The following is a 23849-nucleotide window of genomic DNA, read 5'->3' on the forward strand; positions in this document are numbered from 1 at the left end:
GCGCTTGGTAGGTGCTCCTGGAATGTGAGCAGTTGCTCTTGCCACTCTGGTATGTTATCTATGGGAGGAGGGCTTACAGTTGACAAAACAGTACTGTGATGTCGCTGTATTGCAGACTGTCAAATCAAAATCAAATGAGTAGGGATTCAACTTTACGAGGCTGTAAGTGTGGGAATAAGCTAGAGTTGACTGTATGTGCTTGAGTTGGTTAGGACATGGCTCCTAGCAGAGAGAGTGGTTAGGTTAGGTGATATATATATATCATTATTTTTAAATAAATATATATTTTTTTAAATAATGAGCTTGACTCTTATGTCTGTTCTTCCAAATTTTCTGCTGTGCCCTTGGGCTTCCGTATGATCAGAGCAGATAAATACTTAGCCAGGATTGGTAGCATTAAAGACCACCAATAAAGTGCCATTCCTGAGTTGTTTCAAAAAAAAAAGAGAAAGAAATAGAATGGATATAGGATCATCAGAGGCAAATATTTGACTTGGAGAAAGGCCAGTTATGTGTGCTGTCAGCCCCGCTCCAGCCATGCCCCGATTTTGTTTCTTGGTGGCCAGGATAAGCCCTCAAGTGATTATTGAAGACTGAGGTTCAGCAGTGGAGGGACATCCAGTGAACTGGCCCAGGAGCTGTGGAATCAACTTGGTACATTGGGGCTGTAGGCGCCTCTTTCCAGTCTCCTTGTCCTATAGCTCCTTTTCTGTCATCAGCAGTGACAGTAATAATGCTTCAGAGGAGGTGTTTGTCTATTTATTGTTGTTGTTGTTTTGAATATTTTTGGGTAGTGTTGGGAATTCCATCTGTTTCTTCTACCCCACAGGTTGGCCTAATGACTATTTTTATTACCGGCATCTGAGTTTTCAAGGAAAGCACAGTAATTTTTGTAGCAATAGTGAGCATGTTGGCAGCAGGGAACATTGTGCCACAACTCTAAAAATGCACAGATTTTTCAGATATTCCTGCTGGGTGTATAAAGCTTGGCTGAATTGCATTTATAGAGTTTTCTGAAGGAAGTGGTCTTGGTGGCTATGGAGTTGGATAGCATTTACAAGATTCTTTTAACCTTTTTGATTCTGGGGAATGTGAATCTAGTACTTGAAACTGTCATTCTTGTCCTGTCATTCCAACCCCATTCTCAGTTGAGATTTGCAAAGATACGTGTGATCAATGAAATAGCCCGGTGTTTGGTTAGTTAACGTAATTTCTCAACTGAAATAAACATGTCCTATATTTTGCTAAAAAGGGGTGACCACTTGAATAATGTGTAACTTTTTCAAAGGGAAGAATTCTTATAAACCCCCATGTTGATTACATAATTTTATTATTAATCTCATTTAATTATATACAAAATAAACTAAATGCAAACTTATAAAGCTAAAATGAATATATATATTATAGCAAAACCACAAACCAATATAATTCAAACATTTTAAGTCTTTAAAAAGATTTTTTTTTCACATTGTCAGCATTGAGTTTAATAGTAGGAAGATACTTTTATTTATTTTATATTTTACTGGACTATTTGATTTGATTCTTTAGATTTTAAGCATGCTTAACATTATTTCTTTTTAATGAAGAGCTTGTTTTTCATTACTGGTCCAGTATTTTATGGGCCAGTCACTTTAAAAGTGCACCCGGATATGTAATACTGAAAAAATGAAAAAACCCATTCAGTGAAATGTATGTATGCATAGTATTTACTGATTGTTGATGAACTATATATAGTGAGTGAGAGGTTTGTAAACAGGTGTGTCCCTAGTAGACGGTTCTCTTACACCATCTGTTATGTCATATGCTTTTCAAGTTTGGCACACGTATGCTGCCATGAGCTAGAAGGTGATTCACAACTTCTGCTTTTCTATCTGTTTCTATATAAATGAATATATTTCCACACAAAGCAATTTTCTGCCTAGTGGAAGCAAGAGTCAAGGGTGGTGTAGAGTCAAGGGAAGTCTTTGGTGAGATTTTTCATGTTATATCTCGAGCCCTGCTTCCCCAAATCATTTCCAAGTGACCCAGGATTACCACTGGGGATACAGCATTGCTCTCTTGCGCACAGGCAGAAAGGTCTACTGACTAAAACAGTTGAATCTTTCCCTGGCAGCTCTGATTTAAATCCTTGTACAATATATTAAAAATCCTAATTTTATGATTAGTTATCCTAACAACCAACTTATTTATTTATGCAAATAAATGAGCAAGTTGATATTCCCTGATATGGACAGGGAGTGACTAATCTACCTGACCTGTATGTATAAATCAAATTAGCATTGTGGCAGATTGCTTAAAAAACATACTTGCTTTTCCTTAGGTATTTATGTACCAAATTCAGGACTTTAAAAAAAAAAAGAAGTATTGACAAGATGTGAGACAGATTGACTTGATGGTTCTAGGGAAGTTTATAAAACTCTTTGTGGTTTGACCCAGTTAATTTGGCCAGTGCTCTTTAAGTATACTTGAAATGCTTCCTAGAGAGATATCTTCCTGTTTGGTAGTAGCATTGTGTGGTAGAATTTTGGTTACATTATTTTTACTGTGCAAAAGTTTATATCGCACTGCAGGAAACATGACTATGATTAAAAAAACCCTGATATTTTATTATATTTTTAAAATTTTAAAAAATTTCAATGTAAAACCCTTTTTGTTTTGATTGAAGTATAGTTGACTTACAACATTAGTTTCAAGTATGAAACGTAGTGATTCCATATGTGTATAGATTATACTTCATATAAAATTAACATAAGACTTGGCTGTGCTGTACATTGCGTCTTTTTTTTTTGTACCTAGTAGTTTGTACTTGTGAATCCCCTTCACCTATCTTGCCCCTCCCCTGCCTCCCTCCCCACTGGTAGCCACTAGCTTGTTCTCCGTATCTGTAAGTCTGTTTTCTTTTGTTACATTTGTTTGCTTGTTTTACATTCCACATATAAGTGAAGACATACAGTATCTGTCTTTGTCTAATTTATTTCACTGAACATAATATCCTCCAGGTCCATCCATATTGTTGCAGATGGCAAAATTTCATTGTTTTCATGGCTGAATTATATTCCATTGTGTATATGTACCACATCTGCTTTATCCATTCCTCTGTTGATGGACACTTAATTGGCTTCTATATCTAAAAAGCCTGATATTGTAGCCTGTCATGCCAATCTCTGCATAAGTGTATGACGAGTCCACTGTATTTGTTTTAGCCACAAACCCTTATGACAATCCTAAAAGTACCATTTCCATTTACCCACTGTTGGTCCTATGCCTTTAGAATGTGTAAGATCGTGATGGATGTTTCACAACTACTGAGTCATTTCTGTTTGTGAGCAAAAGTAGCAGTGTTTCTCATGTTGGCTGTAGTATCTTTTCTCCCCTTAGATTTAAAAGACCTTTTGATAACATCCATTATTTGAACTCTTCCCATTTTTGTTTGTTTTTTTCTGCACTACATCATGTACTTTGATAGTCATTTGGTCTCAGTACCTATCAAATTATATTACATAATTATTAGCTCTTGATTTTTAAAAATTGCATAATAGAAAGGAAGTAAACATGGGGTAAACATGGATAAGCTCAGTGAACAGATCGTAAAACTTCAGTGCTGATTCTCTTCCACAGCTGTCTGAGAGTATCAGACCATTCCAGTCATTTCTCTTTTGATTTGCTAGAAGGTCTTTAAGCATATTAAATTAGTAGTGTGTTGAGGTCATATATAATTCCTAGAAAACATTGCTGGGTTTCTCTCAGTATACATTTAATCACTTATCAGCATTTATTAAGCACTCATGTTGTGCAAGATGTTAGTGTCAGATATACAGTGGTGAGCGAAACAGACGTTCCCTTCCCTCGTGGAACCGAAAGACTAGTGTTTAATCCAGATCTGGTTGAAATTTTCTACATTTATGGGATCTATAAGTATCTAGCCCATCAGCCTAGTTCTGTTTTGTTCTGTTATTTTTCAACAGTATGATGAGTCAGGTGAAACCAAATTCTGTATTTTCCCTGCATGACTTCTCCTTGGCTACAATTTTTACCCAGGGGGAATCAGATTAAAATGAAAATCAAGGCCATTACTGAAGAAGGAAAGAAGTTTTAAAACAAAATTTGAGAACAGAATGCAGTGAGAGTGAAGGGAGACTGGGAATCTTTTGAGCTGAATTAGGGATACATTGGACAAAGTTTCTGCCCCTGGAACAACAGTTTCCCAGTAAGATCTGAAAGTCTGGCCTATTTGGGGAGGGGAGTGTTACTAATGAAAAGTAGGGATGGCACTGGGACCAGTGGGGTCTTTTTAAGTGACAGAAACCTGTCAGTACTGAGAAGAGGGAAAACACTGCTTTCGGGAGATCTGCTGGTGGACATTCAGGATGAAAAGCTGCAGCATATCTGTGTTTATTGCTCCATTAGGGGACACGTGATTTAGCCTATTTTATAACCGAATGCTGGTGTTGAGCTGTTGTAACATAATTTAAGACAGTGAAAACTTCTCAAGATTGATCTTCAAACCAGCATGGTTCATAATGGAGGTTTTATATTTGTCTGGAGTGAAAAGAGAAAAAACCAGCCAAAAAACGTGTAGTGATTCCTTCCTACAGCTGAATGTATTCTGAAAGTTCTTCTTTTGCCTGCATCTTGTTCTGCTCCAGTGAAGCAATGATAATAGATGGCATTTTTTTTTTTTAAACTTGGTGAATTGTTGGCAGTCTTAACAGGGGACATAGTGGTGTTTTGTTTTCTTTTTAGATGTTACTGGTTACTGGAATCCAAAAGTCTGGGAACCAATGCTCTAGATTAAATTTCGTGAACTATCCGTGTACAGTTACTCAGATTGGATGTGGTGTCTTTGCTGTTTCTCCCGCTAGACGTTTCTCCATCTGTGAGATTGGTGCCCACGTGCTTATGACACCAAGTGTCTCCAGCAGGATTCTCTCTCTGACGGCGGACTTAAACTGGATTCTTATCCTTCTCCAACAGAAATGGAAGTGTCTCACTTAGTTTTAAGTGTACCTTCGTTGTTCCATATATTGAGATCAGGAGGCGAACGCCTAAAAAGTCTATAAAAGCTGCTTTTTAGATGTTTTATTAGTACCGCTGTTGGTTATTTTAATTAGTAGTATGTTTTATTTGTACCCTGAGGCTGCTTAAGCAAAGAATGTAATTCAAATAAACAAAATAATATCTGACGCTTTGGAACACCCACACCTGCCATCTGGGCCTTTTCCTCTCAAGTACTTACTCAGGTTGGCAGGGAAGCTGGGAAGAGAAAAAGGAGATGATTATGTGGAGCTGTGAGATGTTTTAAATGTAAGTTCTTGGAAAGCTGATAACTAAGTAGTCTGCAAATTGGCAGGGCTGTTTGCTCCATAACCAATGGTTCTTTTCTAAGATAAACACCGTGTTTTCATGAGAAGGCCTGTCTTTTCCATTGTGTACATGTTTCTCACAGTGTTTCCAGAATTCTGTGAAAACCTCACAGATCATTTGACTGGAAAATGGAGGAGGATGCTTTTCACAAAGCAAGAAAGTTCGCCAGGGAATTTTCTGCAGTTTCTTTACCTGTATGCAAAGTAAAGGGACTTCCTGTCCAGGTTCTTACAGTGAAATCATAAACTAGTCTCTTACTACTTTTTCTTTTCAACCTGCTTTTTTTTTTTTTAATGCGAGTGAACACAAACAGTCTCTCTTTTGCTTGCAAACTGAAGTGCTGAACTATATGCTTTTGATTTAATTTTTAGAGCTGAAATTTTGTTGATTTTGGATACCTTTGCTGTTTTCTCTCCCCCTCTCCTCTCTCATTACACAGTCATTTTTGGAGGCTGCCAAAGATGAGGCAAAACCAGTGGAAGAGGTGCATACAAGCTTTTAAGTGCTTTTTCATTTTAAACACAGCACTTGTAAAATGCTTGTCATAGAATTCTAAAGCTGGGGGTGAAAATCGTGGGGTTTTTTTTCCACTTGCAGACAGAACCTAAGCCACGCTAAATTAATACATGTTCTGCCCGGATAACATTCCGAAGGAAAAAGAAATCCATTACTTTAGATAACCAATTATTAATTTAAAAAAATATTTAAAATGTACTTATTAAATGTTTTTAAAATATATTGTTTAAAAAATTAGGACCCCTGTCAGTTTTGGAAACTTTTTTAGACCTCAGAAAAGTTTTAAATGCTCCTGTTTGTGTGTAAGCCGGGAGTTAAAGATGTCAGAGGTTTAGGGAATGAGATCAAGGGCTCTGCTGTCTTATTTTACTTCATCTTCCCTCTGCCCGTCTTTTTTCCCCAGCTATCTTGAACATAGGTACTTGACACATTTTGGTTGTATAAGTGAACGAGAAACTGCTTTTCATGCCTTTGGGTTACAGCTTCCACCTCCACTCATAATGTGTGTTAGAAAATGGGTTGAGTGAAGAGATTTTAGAAAATTAAGCTCAGGATCCAGCTCACAGCATTCTTAGAATTTTAAGACTGAAATTAATCATCTGTCATTATGTAAACAGTAAACTCATAATTCTCTTCTAATTTTGGTAAATCTCACCGAAAAACAAAGCCAAACCCCAAATCCACACATTGTGCATTGAAGCTAATGATGAGTCCTTACAAGTCCAGCTACAAGGTCTGTGGATGTATCAACGTGTAACGTGTATTCAACACCTGTCGGGTATGACAAGTGCTGTGCAGTGAGGAAACGTGAGTACAGTGTGATATGAAAAACTTAAGAAATACACCAGAACTCACATATCTAAATGAGAATTGTGTCTCTGAAGAAGTCTGTCACCTCAGGAAGCTGTATATTTAATCTCACATTGCTGTTATTGTACCAAGAAGTTTGGAGTTCTTTTGAAATTATCTTTTCTGGTCATGGCACTTTAAAAGATTTTTTTGGTGTTCTTGAGTTCTTTTGGGAAATAACCATTCATGAATTAATTGGGTGATGATGATGGAGTTAAGATTACATGGAGGTCAAAATCAGGTGTAATCATAACCTAATGAGATGACTTTTATGCCTTGTTTCTACATGGACACTGAAAATAATTAACAAAGGATTTTCAGAAAAATTTTGCCCAGAGAAGCATCATTGGAGTGAGTTTATCTGTCTTCCGGGTTGGGTCTGTCTGCTGCCGCGGTTTTCCTGGGGTGTCTGTGTCTTGTATATGTGTGTGTGACTCCTGCATCAGTGTTTCCTTGAATTCTTTCTTTTGACCATCCTGTTTACTGTTGCCCAACATAACGTCACAAAGCAGCAGCTGCTGGTTTGTCCACACGCAGCCCAGCAGAGTTGTCCCAACAAGCTTTGCTTCCTTTCTGGTGGACAGACAGGACCCAATGCTACAACTGTCTGGGGCTCTCCCAGTTGGACTAAAATGTCATGCTATATTGTGCTGCATTTAGAAAGATATCTCGATCCTTTTTTTTTTTTAAATTGAAATACAGTCAGTTACAATGTGTCGATTTCTGGTGTACAGCACAATGTCCCAGTCATGCATATACATACGAATATTCATTTTCATATTCTTTTTCGTTAAAGATTATTACAGATGTATTACTATAGCAATGTAGTTCCCTGTGCTATACAGAAGAAGCTTTTTTGAAATCTATTTTTATATATAGTAGCTAACATTTGCAAATTTCAAACTCCCAAATATACCCCTTCCCTCCCACTTCCCCTGTAACCATGAGATTGATTTGTTTTTCTGTTTTCTGTTTCTTCAGGACGTTGTATCTTGATCATTTCTTTGATTTTTCACTGCCTATCAAAGTGTCTGGGAATGCAGGTTTTCTTCCAACAGGCCAACGTCTGTTTTTTATTTATCTTTAGATTTATCCTTCCATTTGTGGTGATTGTGTACTAAGTGCGTGGGAATCTGTGATTGACTCGTATGCCAACTTATGAGGGTGCTTGAAGTGTCTCATTATCAGTGCCCAGTGCGCTGACATGGGGCCATAACAGCTTTGATGAAGCTAGATCTGACCTAATTCACATCACCAACTTAAACAAAGCAGGGCCTCCTGAGCAGTCTAGACTCCTTCAGTTACTGTTATGAGGCCAAGTTTAAAGATGGAGTAAGGTCCTTGGAAATTTCATATCACTATGTTCCAGGTCTCCAGGAAATTCATAATTCAGCAGGTAATATAATATAAAAATCATTGTGAGAGAGATCCAGTGCTCAACCAGCATTGATTCAAGTTTATTTGCAGCAAAGATGTTTTTTCTTCGATTTCTGAATCTTTCTTACTTTGCTTTTTCCTAAATGTTTGACTGTATATATTAGAATGTATTTCATGGAAATGAATTTCTCCTTGAGTTCTTATTTCCCTGTTATTGAAATGAAATCTAAACCAGACCCCATGACGGTGTCTTTTGTAATGGCCAGGGGAAAATTCATTCCATTTGGTAAGGTCTGAGCAAAGCACTGGACTTATTAACAACTATATTAGTTTTATTACCTAACACTTATCTAGAGCTCTTTTTCAAATGTTTTCGTATTTCTCCTCATTCTCCAACAAAGAAGGTTAGCCAGATGTCTGTCTGGATCTTTATAACCTCAGTCCGTTCAAGGTTAGCTAGTTCTTTGCAAACTTAAAATTTTGCGTTTGGCATTTGTTCTGTGGTTACCATAATTCTGTTATTTTTTCCCATGAAGCCAATTCCAACGACAAACCTGAAAATCTACTGAGTGTTGGGTTTTTGGCAAGTGTTGACTCTATGATGCTTGCAAAGTCATCCCCTTGAAACTTGCTGTATTTTGTGTTTTTAAAAATCTCTCCCAAGTCACTTTTTAGAATTTTACTGTCTATGCAGCTAAGCTTTTAAATATTCGTAATCCTCCCGGCCAGCTCACCATGGATGCCAGAATTATCTTATCTCCACAATTCTTGGTTTCCTGTGCTCTAGAAGCAGGAGGAAATAGTCTCTTTGAAAGAGAGTGGAACAGGAACACTTGACTTTTTTTTAAACACGCCAATATTGTGAATGGAACCCGACTGGGCTCTGGCTCCGACCCCTCCTCTGTCGGTGTGTAATTAAGACCACATTGATTCCTGGTGCAGCTGGCAGCCCCTCACTGTTGCCTTTTTCTGCTGGTGACCTTTGATCTCAGTGACCTTTCCTGGGGTTAGTCCTGGGCCCTTTCTATTGTGTGGGAGCTGAAGTGGCTCATGTGGAGTTGATTATTTCTTTGCTCATTTGGCCTTTTTGGTGCCATAACTCCAAGTCACTTCCATTTTCTTCCTCCACTTTTGACGGTCCACAGTGAAAGGAGGTGCTTCTGCAGGCGGCAGGATCAGGGTGCGTGCTTGGCTGACTTGACGGAGACCCTGCAGGAGTGGGGGAGGGGCTGTGAAGTCTGTAGGTGTCAACATGTTAAAAAATGTTGATCTGAATGGCCGTGCCATCCTTCTGCGCTGTCGAAGTGGGTACCATCAAGAGCTGCACTTCCAACAGCGAGGCTGAGTTCTGGTAAGAGAGCGCGTGCCCTGGGCCTGGGGGTTGGATACCCTGCAGCTCTACTTTTCCAAGACTTGTATGTGCCTCGTACTGCCTCCCAGCCACGTGGCAGGCCGGAGAACGCATCGTTGTCAGTTGCACAGGACTACTTTAAGGGATCCTCTAGTTTCTAAAAGCATCTAGAATAACCCCCAGAGACGAACATGCTGACTGTGTGTTGCCACTGGACTTAGGGTAGCACTCTCTTTGCTTCTCTTTCCTCACCCTTCTCCCGCCCCTACCCACCCCTCCAGTAAACCCACTGAAGGTTGCCTGCCAGCTGAGCCTCTCATTTCTCAAGACCCCACGTGGCCCACGTGAAGACTGTCACTGACGAAAGGCTTTAGTGAAGGAATGTGTCTGATCACCCTAAACCGAAGTACCTGCGAAAGGTACATGAGTGTGAAATTCAGTGACATCTGGAAACTAATTTTTAAGAAGTCTGAGTGTCTGACTCCATCCCTGGGATATCATTTTCTGCCTTTCCCTTTTTTGTTAAACATTTTTTTATTAGTAGTATTGATAATGTGGGTTGAGTGACAAATTGCTACCCCTTTAAAGGTCATGGGGTTTTGTTTCTGTTTTTGTTTTTGTTTTTAAGGATTCAGCCTGAGGCCCCATCCCCAGTAGGGAGCAAGAGTTCATCCTCTCTCTTAAGCATTTCAGCATTTCTTTTGCTTGTCTACTAGGTCTCTTTCTTAGAGTTTCTCTTATCTACACCTCGGCTCATTAGCTCTACACTGTAAGATGCATTCTCCCCATTCCCTGCTACCCACCGAACAGCAATGGCAAACCATGGGAAGCCCTGCTGCTTCCCGTGCACTTCCTGCCTTAGTGAACACACATCATCCACGCACTCGCTTGTCCAAGCCAGAAACCTAGACAGCAGCCATAATTCCTTCATTGAAGGCCGAAGCAGTGGGGAAACAGAAGTAGATGGACCATGGATTCCAAAGATGTCTGAGAGCCGTATTCTTTCCCAGTTCGCAAACCATTCACTCTCCGAGTCTTATCAATTCCACCTCCAAAGTAGCTTCTGCATATGTCCGTGTCTTAAAATTATTTTTGACCTTTTACCTTTACCCCTGATATTTCTCTAGGACAGGTCCCCATTCTCTCACAACAGCCTCCTAACCCCTCTTCAGCCGTTCTCCACATTGCAGCGTAAATGATTTTTCAAAGGCACAAGTCTGATCTTGTCCCTTGCCTGCTTAAAAGCTATTACTACTCCCTTCTTAGGGAAAAATCCAGACATCCTAACCCGCTTTATTTTGTTTTTTACGGTCTAGCTTCTACTCACCTGTGTGGCCTCACTCTCTCACTGCTCCTGTCCTTGCCCCTCTCTCCCTCTAAAGAATTCTGCACACACACTATTCCTTCTGCTTGGAATACGCCGCTCCCCCTGCTTCCCCCCACCCCAACTCATCCCAGTTCACCTAATCGTTGTTTCCTCTGTGAGGTCTTCTCAGCCCTCTTGGTGTCGGTCAAGTGACTTTTCAGGTTTTCCAGTGGCCTCTGTAGTTATTGTATTCTGTGGCTCACCTATTCCATCCTCACTTACCTACTTTAATTCCTGAAAACCTGTAGTTCCCCAAAGCCGTGCTTCTTGGCAAAAACCATTTCCATTGATTTTGATGGGGAAAAAAACAAATCATGTTGTATTCCACCCCAATCCAAGATAGCCAAACAGTTTCCACAGATAGAAAAATAAATCAATCAAGCAATGAAAACAAGTTTGTGTATAGGGGATAAACATTGTTTTGAAAGTAAGTAAATAGTTTGGTCCTAAATGTAGCGCAGTGAGTTTGCTGGACTCAGCAAAGGAGAAAGAGAAGACTTGGAGGTTGGTGGCTGGTGAAGGAGGACTGGCGAGGAAGCCCTTCGGAGGTGGGAGAGAGTCAGGAAATGGACTTGGAGACGGGAAGGCTTCTAAAGGCACATAGGTATCTTGCATTCACATGGCACTTTAAAACAGTTACAGCTTGTGAAAGCACCTTACGGCAAAGTAAAGGCTAAGCACCGGAGCACTCCACAAGTTGTGGAGGTGACGCACATGCTCTGCAGATGGAAGAGCAGAGAAGACGCTCACCGACCTCCCTCTCTTGGCATCTGTTCACAGAGCATCCACATAGACGTAGCAGGCTGTTCAGATTCCTCTATATGATACTTTCAGACTAGAAACTGCAGTGTTGTGTAAACTGGTGGGTGTGTCTTTGCCTGAAGCTGTAACTATTTCTTAGTTTCGAAGTACTATTTCTTAGTTTCCGATAGAAACAGTTATATAAAAGTTTACACCAAATGAAAAGAAGCCATCCACAACGTGGAATGCCTTTGCAGGAGCCCTTGTGGCGAGAACTTGAGTCATTTTGTTAGGTGTCTGTGCTTGAATGACTTCTCAGTTGTCACCTGTCCTCCTGTGACTCGAAGGCTCATGAAGGCAGTGTCCTGCCTTGTTTCGTTCTGGGCTGAGTTCTCAGCACAGCACAGTGCCTGACACGTAGTAGGTACGCACTAAGTATTTGTTGAATGAAAGGTGAATTCCTCTGCTTTGAACTCTTAATACTTTCTACTCATTGTGTTTAGGACACTTTTCTTTATTACAAAATTAATCATGGTCAGGTCCTCTTCTACAGTTAGGCTGCAACGCCCTCCTCCCCTTCCTTATTTTTATACCCTTCCCGGGGTCTTGCCCAAAGTCGATGCCCTATGTATAGAATTAATTGATTGAGTAAATAGTTCTTGGAGAAGGTAAGGATTCTTTCTCACAGAAGTCTGTGCGGGAAATAATGTTTGCTTCTTAGCTGAATTATTCAAATATTCAGAATGAAGACAACTTTGAGGGGAGATTTAAAGTTGGCTGTGATTAAAGTCAAAGTAGTTCAGTGGATTAAGAAAAAGGGTGTGTTGTATGTTTGACTTCCAGAACTGAAACTGTGCTGAATTAATCAGTATTTAATCAAAATTTTAAACTATACGTATTTTATTTTTTCTTTTAATTATTGCTGAAACTCATTTTTTTCCCTCAACAGTTGAGATGTTTTGAAATAGATTGTTTGAAAATAAGGATCAATCTTTTTTTTGAAGAAGGAAATTACTATTTCCTGAAGAATAAGATGTCTTTTAAAAAGGAAGCTAACTTAAAGAATTTGCTATTTTGAAGAACAATGCTGATCCCAAAGCCGAGTTTTTATTCACAAATTAATCACAGTTATTTCCTAAGCCTCAAAGACTGTAAGAAAGTCTGATATAGGAGTCTAGGGAGGGGATAATTCAGAGAGATGGCTTTGATCATCCTTGGGAAAGCAAAGGCGTTCCTTCAAAAAACAGAGGAATCAAATCTAGAAATTCAGGAAAGACTTTTCCCAAAGGATTACTCTGGCAGCATGTTGAAAAGGGGTTATAAAAGCATGAAGTTCATAACCTGAACAGTAAGTTAAGTAAATGTTAGGGAACTATTTCCTTTCTTATTCTGAGACGAGGCGTACCTTTAGCTTCCCTTGCCGACAGAAATTTTCCTAAGCCTCGGATGGCTTGAAAGTACAGTTTGTAACGCAAGACAAATTGCCTTCTCTGTAGACACGAGGTAAAGGCTTAGAGAAATCCATGTAAGTCAGGAGATACCAGCTAGTCTTTAGGGATGTCAGGCAGGACCCTCAGAGCATCACTTGGGCCATATGAGAGTGGGGAGGAGAGTGGGTGAATAAAGATTTTTACCACATGGAGGAAAGAATTATCCCCTGATTTGCAGGTTGAATGGGGCCCTACACTAGCCGTTCTTTTTGTGTGTGTGTGCCCTGGAGAGACTGTGCTACTGGGGGCTTTCTTGAGGGACAAAGTGACCACTGATCATCGTCTCAGACACTTAAGTCAGCCATTCAGAACTGCAGCGAAAATGATGGAATTATGTTGGCCATTAACTTCCTCTGAAGATACAAAGGAGGTAGAAGAAGTTCCTCATGACCGTGTTATTCCTTCTGAAACCAGAGAGTGGGCTAAGCCTTAACACTTCTGTGTTTCACGTAGGGAATTGATTGGGTCTTTGCCTATGACCAACAGTAAGGCGACACGGAACCCAATTTAGAATCCAAGTCCTTAGTCATTTTGCTGCCTCTAGGAGTTGAGGGATGTAGAAATATATATATGCTTTATGGACAGGAAAAAACAGTAAGAAGAGAGAATGACGTTTGGAGATGAGTGGTAATTTACTATTTTGAAGGCCAGCAAATATTGCCAAGAAGTGTCTATTAGCAGTTTTGGCATACAAATTTGTTTTTTAGAGAAATAAATAAGTTAAAATCACATGGTATAACAACAGTGACCCCTTAACCTATGTTAAATAGATTTTGGGGGGAAAGCAGAGATTTTTGTGTCCATGGTGTTTTTTGTAATCGAAAGTTCAGAGATAGACGAGGTTTGATCAGCGTAACCTGTATTGTCGGTTCCTCTCAGTACTTTCTGCAGTTACTTTCGTGTAAATTTAGAATATTGTTAGAGAAATCCCTAGTAGGTTAGACAAGGAATGTTGCTTTATGCCCTATCAGATATTTTAATTAATTTCTCAAATTCATGTTTTAAATCCATACTTTGCTTATCTCAGTGTAAGGATATAAGTAACATGTTGGCAAGTGGGAGCCTCTCACTGTGATGATGGTGGTTATTGGGGATGGCGTTGCACCTTGTGGCCATCTTTTTGAAAAATAACTTGGCAATCTATATATTGAGTCTTGAAAGTGTTTTTACTCCTTGGCCCAATAATTCCACGTTTAAAAATCAACCCTAAGGGCATTATTAGAAGAGTGGTTAAAGATTTATGGACAAAGATACTCATAGCGGCATTATCTGTAACAGCAAAAAAAATAAAAAAACCATACGTATATACACACATATGTGAAAAAGGTATAGCCTAACTGTCCAGTAGGGAATGGCTAAGCAAATTAAAGTACATCCATTCAAGAAAGTGTCGATAGCCGTTACAAGTTATGTTTATGAATTGTTTTAATAAGTAAACATGATCAATAGATGATAAATGAATAAAACAGGATTTAAAACTATGTTGCATGTGTGTCATGATCTCAGCTATGTAAATCCTGAAAAGGATTAGTTGAAAATGTATCAAAATACTGATGTATTGTCTTCAGGTGGTGGAATCATCATGTTTACTTTTCTTTTTCGTACATTTGTGAATTCTACATTTTCTGTGTTGCATGTGTATGTTTTTTGTCAATGAGTATTTGTAGAAACTTACGGTTAACAGTTTTCTACCTGAAAAAGTAGCATATTCATTGCAGAATTTGTGAAAAAAAAAACCTTGACTATTTTGTTTAAAATATCACCAGGCATTATGTTAATCACACTGGGTGCCTTAAAAAAATTCCAAGTAAGAAAAACACTTGACATCTGAAAAATGACAATGCGATTTAAATCAGAATTCTGTTCTACCTGATGTGGTTTAAGTTAGAATTCTCTTTTTAAGTTTTGCTTGAGGATATCTGAATGTTCTGTGTGCCAGAACATAGGCCAAAGTACCTTCTGCAAGGGATGGGTGATGGAGTGGGCTGGCGTCCCCTGACTGAACCTTTTCTCTCTGCACACTGTTTCCAGATCAGAAAAGAGGGTGAGAGGAGGATGGGATAACAGTTTCTATGCAGGGGAAATTAGGGCCAGTGTCTCCCTTGCCAGGGGAAATTTTTATGGTTAAGGAAGATGACATACATGTTAAGGCCACTGGCCTGTGTGTGAAAGGATAGTAGGGGCCTTGTTCAGTTGTGATAAACATGACCAGATTGTTCATTTGCTAGAGCAGTGCAGGGAAATGTTGTATATTTATACATTTATATTTATGTGTATATAAATTCTAAAATATAAAATGCATTTCTTATATACATTTATAGTATATACTTATGTATATTTGCACATGGATGTTAGATATATATATTTAAAAATATATATGTTAAAATATATTTTTTGGTTTTCCAGTAAGTTACTAGTCAAATAGCAATAACTCTAATATTAAGAGTTTCCTCTTTCGTAAAATATAGTACTTTTGAAAATGACAGTAGTATTCAACAGTGCTAATGCGTATACTCTGACTTATACATCATCTAACCCTCCTCGTGGTCAGTAATGTTTATTAGTGAGTTTGGACCCGGGTTGAACTTGTGCCTGTTGACTGTAATTTCCAGCGACCTGACCCACAGAGCAACAGAACCTGGGTCCGTGTTCTCATCTTCACAAATCTCTAAAAAGCTAAGCAGGCTTGCTATGGGTAAATATAAACCAAGTCAACAAATATTTAGCAAACGACTGTCATGGTCATAATTTCTTTCCAACCTCCCAAACCACCAGATAGCATGTTACCCTAACAGAAAGACCAGCATATTCCCGTGTGGTAATATTTAGGTAGCAGTAATGAGCTATGGCATTTGAAAGGACAGCTGTGAAGTAACGCACCAGATCATGTGCTGGGGTTAAAAGTTGACTCTGGAATTTGTTTCACTGCTTTTCAATAAATAAATAGTTGAGGAAAGATTTGGCAAAAGGAAGAAACATGCTTCCTTGTCCTCATCCTCTCAGGAAAGTTTCTCCTGTTAACAAGTTGTTTGAGTGTTTACTTTGCCTTGACTGCTTAGCCGCGGTGTCAGTTCTTACCCTTGAACCAAGGGAGAATTCAAATAAACCAGAAAATTTTTCACACAGCTGGCCCCTTCTGCCACTGAGTGGTACCGAAGTATTTTCTCCCACTTTAAAAAGAGCTCAGCAAGAACACATTTGAAAGGTGGTCCTTGAACTGATAATCCACAATGTAGATAAACTTCAGTTTGCAGCTTGCAGATGTTAGAGAACCTGGCGTAGAGAAGTGAGCAGAGTCTGGGAAATATCATTTGATTTATTCAAAGCTGTACTTCAGGTGCTTTGCTTTGTATTACTGCCCAGTTTTATTTCAGTGGTTAGAATTCACCTTTCTTTGCACAAATGGGATGGGCAGGCACGTAGAATTCTCATCAAATTCTGCTCTTTAACATACTTCTGGGAATTACATCACATTAAGATGTTCCTTTCATTTTAAGAAGCATCAAGTGCCTATGTTCTGCTAGGCATTAAAATTTGCAGAGATGAATATGACATCATTCTTGCCTTTAAAGAGGACACAGTTATGTAACCAGATAAACTGCAAGATAGAGTGGTGAGTGCAGCGGTAGGCGTAGCACAGAGGAGAAAGAATGGGATATATCTGGAGGGTGGCAGGGACCTTGTGAATATTACTAATTTTGTTTATCTTTATTGTCTGTCTCACCTACGGAATGTGAGGTATACCTTTTTGTCTGTTACTTATTCTTATTTATATATATTTTAAGTTGCTCTACCCCCAGCTCCTAAAATAGTCCCTAGCATATAATAAGCATTCAATAACTACTTGTTGCATGAATGAATAATTTTCCTTCCAAAAGGAATTTACTGATTGTATTTCCACCAGCAATCAATCATAGTGATTTATACCCACATCCTTACCAGTGCTGGGTTTTGTGAAATTTTTTCAGCTCTGTAAATGTGCTGTATTATCACTATATTAAAAAACACAAAGACAAACCTTTCCACGACTGCCACCCATCCGTCTCCAGCAATTCTCCTTGTTTTTTGCCGCCCTGTGATGGCAAATCCTTGAAGGAGTTTTCTGTGCCTGTTTCTCTGTTTCTTCCCTTCCCATTCTGTCCCAGACCCATCAAATTTTTGTCCCTTCTCCATTGAAACCAATCTTGTTACACATCACCCGAGGTCTCCATTACGCCTTTCTAATGGTGTCTCATTTCATTCTAGTTCCCAGCAGTGTTTGAGATGGTTGATGACTCTCTCCTAGAAGTATTTTCCATTTTTCTCCCTGGACCCCACGATCCCCTGGATTTCTTCCTGTTTCTTTGACTGCTTCTTCTTAGTCCCCTTGCTGCTTCATTCTCCTCCCTTCAGTCTCTAAGGGCTGGAGTATCTCTCCTCTGGGAGAACTGTGAAGCTCGTCTAGTGCCAAGGCTTTCAGAGGTCTGGTATCTGCCTGGTCGGTTCTGACTTCTCCCCACAGCTGCAGGCTCCTCCACGCACCTGTCGACTTGACAGCAGTACTTGGGGGCCTCACAGGTCTCAGGCTTACCTTGGCCAAAACGCAGCTGGTGCACAGCCTCCTCTTCAGCCTGTCTTCCCCTCTCCAGTTCTTCCCCGTTTCAGTAAACAGAGTTTTTATTTACTCTGTTACGCCAAAAACTAAGAGTAATCCTCTTTATCTCACACTCCATACACAAGCCTTCAGCAAATTCTGCTGGTTTACCTGTAGAATGTCTTCTGAATCCAGTCACTCCTCACCGCCTCCTCAGTCAGCTCACTGGTCTAACCCCCATGTGCTCATCTCTCTCCTGAGCGAGTATGTCACCTCCCCCTTGGTCTCCCTCTTCCTTTCCTGCCCCGCTTCAGTCTAGTCTCCACCAGCCGGTGATCTTTCTAAAGCATAGTGAGATCCCATCACTCCTTCGCCCAAGTCTGCAAGGACCTGCCATCACAGTTAGAATAAATTCCCACATCTTCACCCCGGCTTTTGAAGCTGGATGGGAGCCAGCCCAGCCTTCCCTGTGCTCTTTTCCTGGCTCAGTCCACTCTCACCACAGTGGCCTTTGGATGTTCTGCAGGCAAGCCCAACCCCACCCAGGCCTGCCCTTGGTGTGTCTTCTCTGCACAATCCATGAGCCTGAGTCCCCATCTGAAAAGGTGGGAGAAACCAGAAGTACCCAGCTCGTACGGTGGTTGTGAAAATTTGGTTAATATAGAAAAAGCACTGAGATGGTGTCTGGCCCATACTAAGCAGTATCTCAGTGTTAGTTATCATTTTGTTGTTTTTGTTATTGTTTCTCTCTTACGGAGCGTGCAGGAGGAATGCATTTTGATTGTGCTGAGTTTGGGATATTTGGGAGGTACCGACAAATGCGCTCAAGGTGGTTATGTATTCATGTGGCGTGACAGGTTCTGTGTAACAGGAGGTATCTTAGTATCTTGGAGGAGTGAGCAGAACTCCTTTAATTTAATGTCTAGAGATTAGTTTGTGAATTGAGACGCTATGGATCATTAAATGCCTTGTATTTGACACGCTCTATACTGAGCTTTCCAAATAGATGGCAGGCATCGTGGTCACAACTCTGGCTGTTCAGATAAAAGATTTCAGATGTTTTTGTTATTTAGAATTTCTTCTTCTTCTTCTTCTTCTTTTTTTTTTTTTTTTTTGATTTTTGTTTTTGAATGTCTTTTAGTGAGCCCGGTTCTGGATTTTGCTCTGGAAGTCTTTCCTGCCCACTTCTGTAATCTGGCGCGATGCATCCAGACCTGGGACCCTTACAGACACTGCTGTACGTCAGTCTTCCGATTCTGTGCTCTTCTGTGAGCTCAGGTAAGAGGGGAACATGGTCTTTTTTGGCTGAAGCTTTTCCTCATCTTAAATCCTACAAAAAGCCAGCTTCAACTCTAATGCTTTGCCAGTAGTCATGGCTTCTAAAGGCATTCCTAAGGTTTGACTAGTGGAATGATTTTAAAAATTTGATTAATTACGCAATTTCGGGACCTCCTGGTAGTGCTTCTGGGCACCTAGGGCTTTCCCATCACTGTCCTTGTAATTTATTCCTTTTGTTGCTTTAAAAATAAATATTTTCTGATCATGCTTTTTTTCAATGAGGATATGTTACAAATTTCTGAATTTGGAAATTGTAATAGGAATAAAATGCTGACTACACACCACCAACTAGAAATTTTAGAGTCAGTGTGTAACAGTACTCAACTTGGAGAGAGAGAACTTGGTTCAAATCCCAGGTCCCTTGTGACCTTGCCTAATTTCTTGTCTAACTGCGTTTCTGAGAAGCTTAAATGTGTTCATTGTTAAATGTGTATATAAGCCCGAGCCTAATACGGGGCCGACATGCATTTCTTTTTATTTCAGATTTTCGTGAAGATTTATATAGAAGTATATACAAATACAGTCATGTTTATTTATTCAGTAATATTTATTTAATTCTATATCTGTTAAAAATACCGTATAACTATATTGAATTTAGGAAGAGAAAATTGATTTAGCAATTTTGTTTCTGTCTTTCTTTTGCTCAACAACAACCTCAGATTCAGTGAAGGCTTTTCCCTTGATCTTCATTTCTGGTAAAATATCCTGTAAGAGTAGATTCAGCAATTTGTGATTTTTTTTTAATTTAAGTATTTTATTGCACCAGATTAATAGTATTCCTGTCCCCCACCCTCTTCTGGGTGGAGGAGAGGAATTTATTTTGATACTTGAGTGTGGAAACTCCTCCCCACCAAGTTCCTGGAGGAACAGACGTAAAAGATGAAACTATTCTGAACACTAAATAAAAATATTGAGATTGATACCCTGTTTATCCTTATATCCAAAAAAAAATAGACTTTGTATTTCAGTTTGGCTTCTTGACTTTCTGCTTCTGTTTTCTTACAAGTTGAACATTATTTTATATTAAAAGGAAGTAGTCAAGAAGTACCATAGCCTTTATCTATAAAAATAATTTGCCCCTAAAGTCAATTCCTATTGCTAACATGGGAGATAATTCTTTTTATTTAATAAAAGTCATCTTCTCTTTTTCAGATTCTTCCATTTCTTAAAAAAATTTTTTTTTAATTATTATTTTTTTGATGGAGGTATTGGAGATTGAACCCAGGACCTCGTGCATGCTAAGCATGTGCTCTACCACTGAGCTGTACCCTCCCCCCATTAACTTCCATTTCTTAAAAACGCCTTCATTAAAAAAGCAGTTTGCCGTTTCTCATTTATAGAGTTAGTGTTTTGTTTGATTTATAGCATAAGGATTCTTACCTATTCTGCCCAAACTGTGAAGTCCTATGGCAGTATGTTGCCCTTTTTCTTTCAAAACATAAGAAAGAATGGCCTTAGAACTTTTACAAGCTCTAAAGGCCATAGCATACAGATAAAAATAAGGGATTGCCTTGAGCTGTATTGATTCGGATGAAGTGTATTTAATGTACTCTTCTTTCTCTCTCCCCTGATCTCCTCTTCTCTCCCACTCCCCGCACCCCTTTGCACACGGGGAATGTTCTCTTGTAGACTTGGCACCTTTTTTTACTTCTGAGCCATTGTCTGCTGTCCAGAAACTTGGTGGACCTGTAGTGCTGCACTGTTCTGCTAAACCTGTGACCGCGCATATCTCATGGTTGCATAATGGAAAAAGATTGGGCAGAAACGAGGACCAGATTAAGGTTCATCGGGGCACGCTGACTATTCTTTCTCTTAACCCCTCCCTTTCGGGTGATTACCAGTGCATTGCCAACAACAGCGTCGGTGCAGTTGTGAGCGGTCCTGCGACCGTATCCATTGCAGGTGAGTCTAGTTTTGTTCCTGTTATAGATGCTTTTTCCTGAGATTACTGTTAATACTTGCATTTTTTGAGTAATGGGATGAGCATGGGCGTTGGAGTCAGACACATATGAGTTCTCATCCCTTGATGCTTACTGTGCGCTTCACCTGGGGAAATACATGTACTTGACCGTCTGTGAGCCTAGCCGAGTGTCTTCATCTGTAACAAGGAGGATGGAAATGAGTTAGGACAATTTCCTAACGTGCATCTGAATTTCTCTGTGAGTATTTCAAAGTCCTTAATACCAACAGCACAAAAGCTGTTGTTTGCTTTGACGCAGTTATTTCATGCAGTCCCTGGAAAAATCACGCCAAGGACTGATAGTGGTTTTCAGAGTGATTTTCATTTATTTAATTGAAACCAGGCTAAAGAAGTGGGAAAACTGACTGTAAAGAAAGGAATAGTGAATATTAAACTTACGGAAAATCTGGAGTGCGTGGTTTTCTTAGTAAGTCTGAGCCATCTGCCTTTCAAACGGTGATGGCTTCCAGTCACGGAAAACGTCTTTGTGAGGGCACCCCTATTTACAGAACAAATCTGGATTCCCCAGGAGTAGTGAGTTTGTCATAACTGAGAAGAGTAAATGTTTTTGTAGAGCTGTGACCCATGGACAGCTCCAAGACACGCACGGGAGGGCTGAATTCCTGGGGGCAGGCTGCAGAATACTCTCAGCATTGGAGGTAATAAAAAGCTCTTCCATGCAAGCTCCATCCATACTAAACTTAAACTGAGAGAAATTGAGACCGAGTTAGTGTATTCAGATAATGCAAATGATGGACTGCTTTTTTTCCCCCCGATGTCCTAGGTTCATTCTTATAAACCATTTTATTGCAATGCAAGTAGCTACAAACAGAATAAAGATGCATAGGGAAAGTGAGTTTTGATGAGAGACTGGATTAAGGAGGATTTATCTTGACAGAACGGGGAAAATTATGCTTCACAGTTCTCCCTAATGTTTTAAGAACAGCTTGCTTGTCTTGTAGTCTCCTGGAAGCATCGATCTCTGGAAAAGGGTGCCATGGCTTAGTCCCAGCCCCCAACTGTGCACCTCTAACCCAGCCACCTTCTGAGATAAGAAGTTCCTGCTCCTCTGGGACCTGGGATGAGCTGCCACCAACCACCATGTTGCAGATGTTTCTAGTTTTTAAATTTCCTTTGGGAAAGAGAGTTCAGATTTGCATGCATGTATTTATCTCTCTACTTACGCACTTAATTTTTTTTTCAGTTCTTGGTGACTTCGGTTCATCAACAAAGCACATTATTACCGCCGAAGAAAAAAGTACTGGTTTCATTGGCTGCAAGGTACCAAATAGTAACCCCAAAGCTGAGGTGCGCTACAAGATCCGGGGAAAGTGGCTGAGGCACTCTACAGGTGAGACCGCTCACGAAAAGCCCGTGGCACCCACGGAACAATGTCAGTAAGCTCCGTGTGCTGGGGACTGTGGACAAAAACGCATAAGCTGGATTATCGCTCCTCTCGGGACTCAGGTGGAGGGAGATGAGAACAAGTGGTTTCAGTATAGAAAGGGAACATCAGTGTAGAAGTGATCCGAGTCCCGCCCCCCAGGGCTCACGCCTTCAGCCCATTCAGGAATCTGCTCAGAAACCATTTCCTTTGAGAAGCTCACCCTCAGGCGCCATCTAAAATAATAAGCCGTGTTGCTTTCTGTCCCCTTTACTCACCTTCGCTTTTTCCGTCGCGGTATATTTTTGTCTTTTTATTTGCTTGTTTGTCATTTTCCCCTTTCTCTGCCTCCCCATCCCTGCACTGGAACATCGGCTGCATGAGTCCAGAGCTTTCTTTGTCTGCTACCTCATCACTGTAGCACTCGTTCCCCCGGCCGCATTGGCAGGAAATAGTCTCTCAGGACATATACTTGAGAAGAAATGAATGAAGATGTGAATGCATACGGGGTGATCAGTGCTGTAGGCAGAGATCTGCCCAGGATGGTGGCTGTGGTCGGTGTGTCTCGGTCCAAATGTGCCTCTTGTGTTTTGATGTTCTCAGTGAGTGATCTGTGGTCAGAGGCTCTGATGGGTTTGATCTTCTTTCTTCTAGTGCCATTCACTTTTCTTTTTTTCCTGCCTTGACTTTCCTATTCTTTCATTTAACGAATTTTCCCCAATTTGCTGCTCACGTCACGCCTAAATTTAAAGCCTAATGATCAACCTTTGTTAATTTTAACTGGTGTCCTTCATAAAGAGAAAGACCTAACTGCATGCCCTTCCTTCCTCAGAGAATTACTTAATCCTGCCGTCGGGAAATCTGCAGATTTTGAATGTATCGCTAGAGGACAAGGGGTCCTATAAATGTGCAGCTTTTAATCCTGTCACACATGAGTTAAAAGTTGAACCCATTGGCCAAAAGCTCCTTGTGAGTCGTAAGTATTTGGGGGAGTAACGGTCACTCAGAGGAGTCCTTGGACGCACTCCTCATAAAAAGCTGGAAAATGAGAGTTCATTTTTCTTTTAGACCCTGCTTGCTTATCATGAGAAAGTCTTATAAAAGATTATAGGCGTAAACGCATTATAGAATAACACTGTACACGTTTTAAAAATATAATGACTTTTTGAAGAGAATTTTGGTCAAGGTGACAGAGTGGAATACATGTGGGGAACTTTGCCCTTGGCTCAAATAAAAAGAAAATATAGTGAAGATAGAACTTTGTATCAGGGGTAATCAAACTGATGGCTAACTGTGAATTGTGAAAAAATATGCATCTGTTCCCTTTCAGATGTGATAAGTCATAGCTTGTTGTTAACTAATGCTGGTTGAGTTGAGGTGTCAGCAGAAGTCAGAAGCGCAGTGAAGTCGGGGTCCTTGTCCTTATGGGGAATTTGACATTTCCAAACTGCTAATTTTGAAGTAGCCCTAAGGGATCACCAAGTCTTTCCATTTTAATTCTCAACTGAAAATGAGTTTAGTTACCAGCTAGGATCTCGTA

General features: G+C 40.0%; 1 protein-coding gene across 4 annotated transcripts in view; it reads left to right on the forward strand.

Moving 5' to 3' along the window:
• CDON (cell adhesion associated, oncogene regulated) overlaps nucleotides 1-23849 on the forward strand; it is an 87068-nt gene that overhangs the window by 13150 nt on the left and 50069 nt on the right. For all 4 annotated transcript variants that reach the window (XM_072953735.1, XM_072953733.1, XM_006209866.4 and 1 more), the window contains exons 2-5: nucleotides 18769-18905; nucleotides 20595-20867; nucleotides 22130-22276; nucleotides 23142-23285. In XM_072953735.1, coding sequence (XP_072809836.1) covers nucleotides 18830-18905; nucleotides 20595-20867; nucleotides 22130-22276; nucleotides 23142-23285 — 640 coding nt within the window. In that variant the 5' untranslated portion in view covers nucleotides 18769-18829. The remainder of the gene's footprint in view (nucleotides 1-18768; nucleotides 18906-20594; nucleotides 20868-22129; nucleotides 22277-23141; nucleotides 23286-23849) is intronic.

Source organism: Vicugna pacos, chromosome 33 (assembly GCF_048564905.1).
Source record: "Vicugna pacos chromosome 33, VicPac4, whole genome shotgun sequence".
In the NCBI taxonomy this organism is placed as follows: Eukaryota; Metazoa; Chordata; class Mammalia; order Artiodactyla; family Camelidae; genus Vicugna; species Vicugna pacos.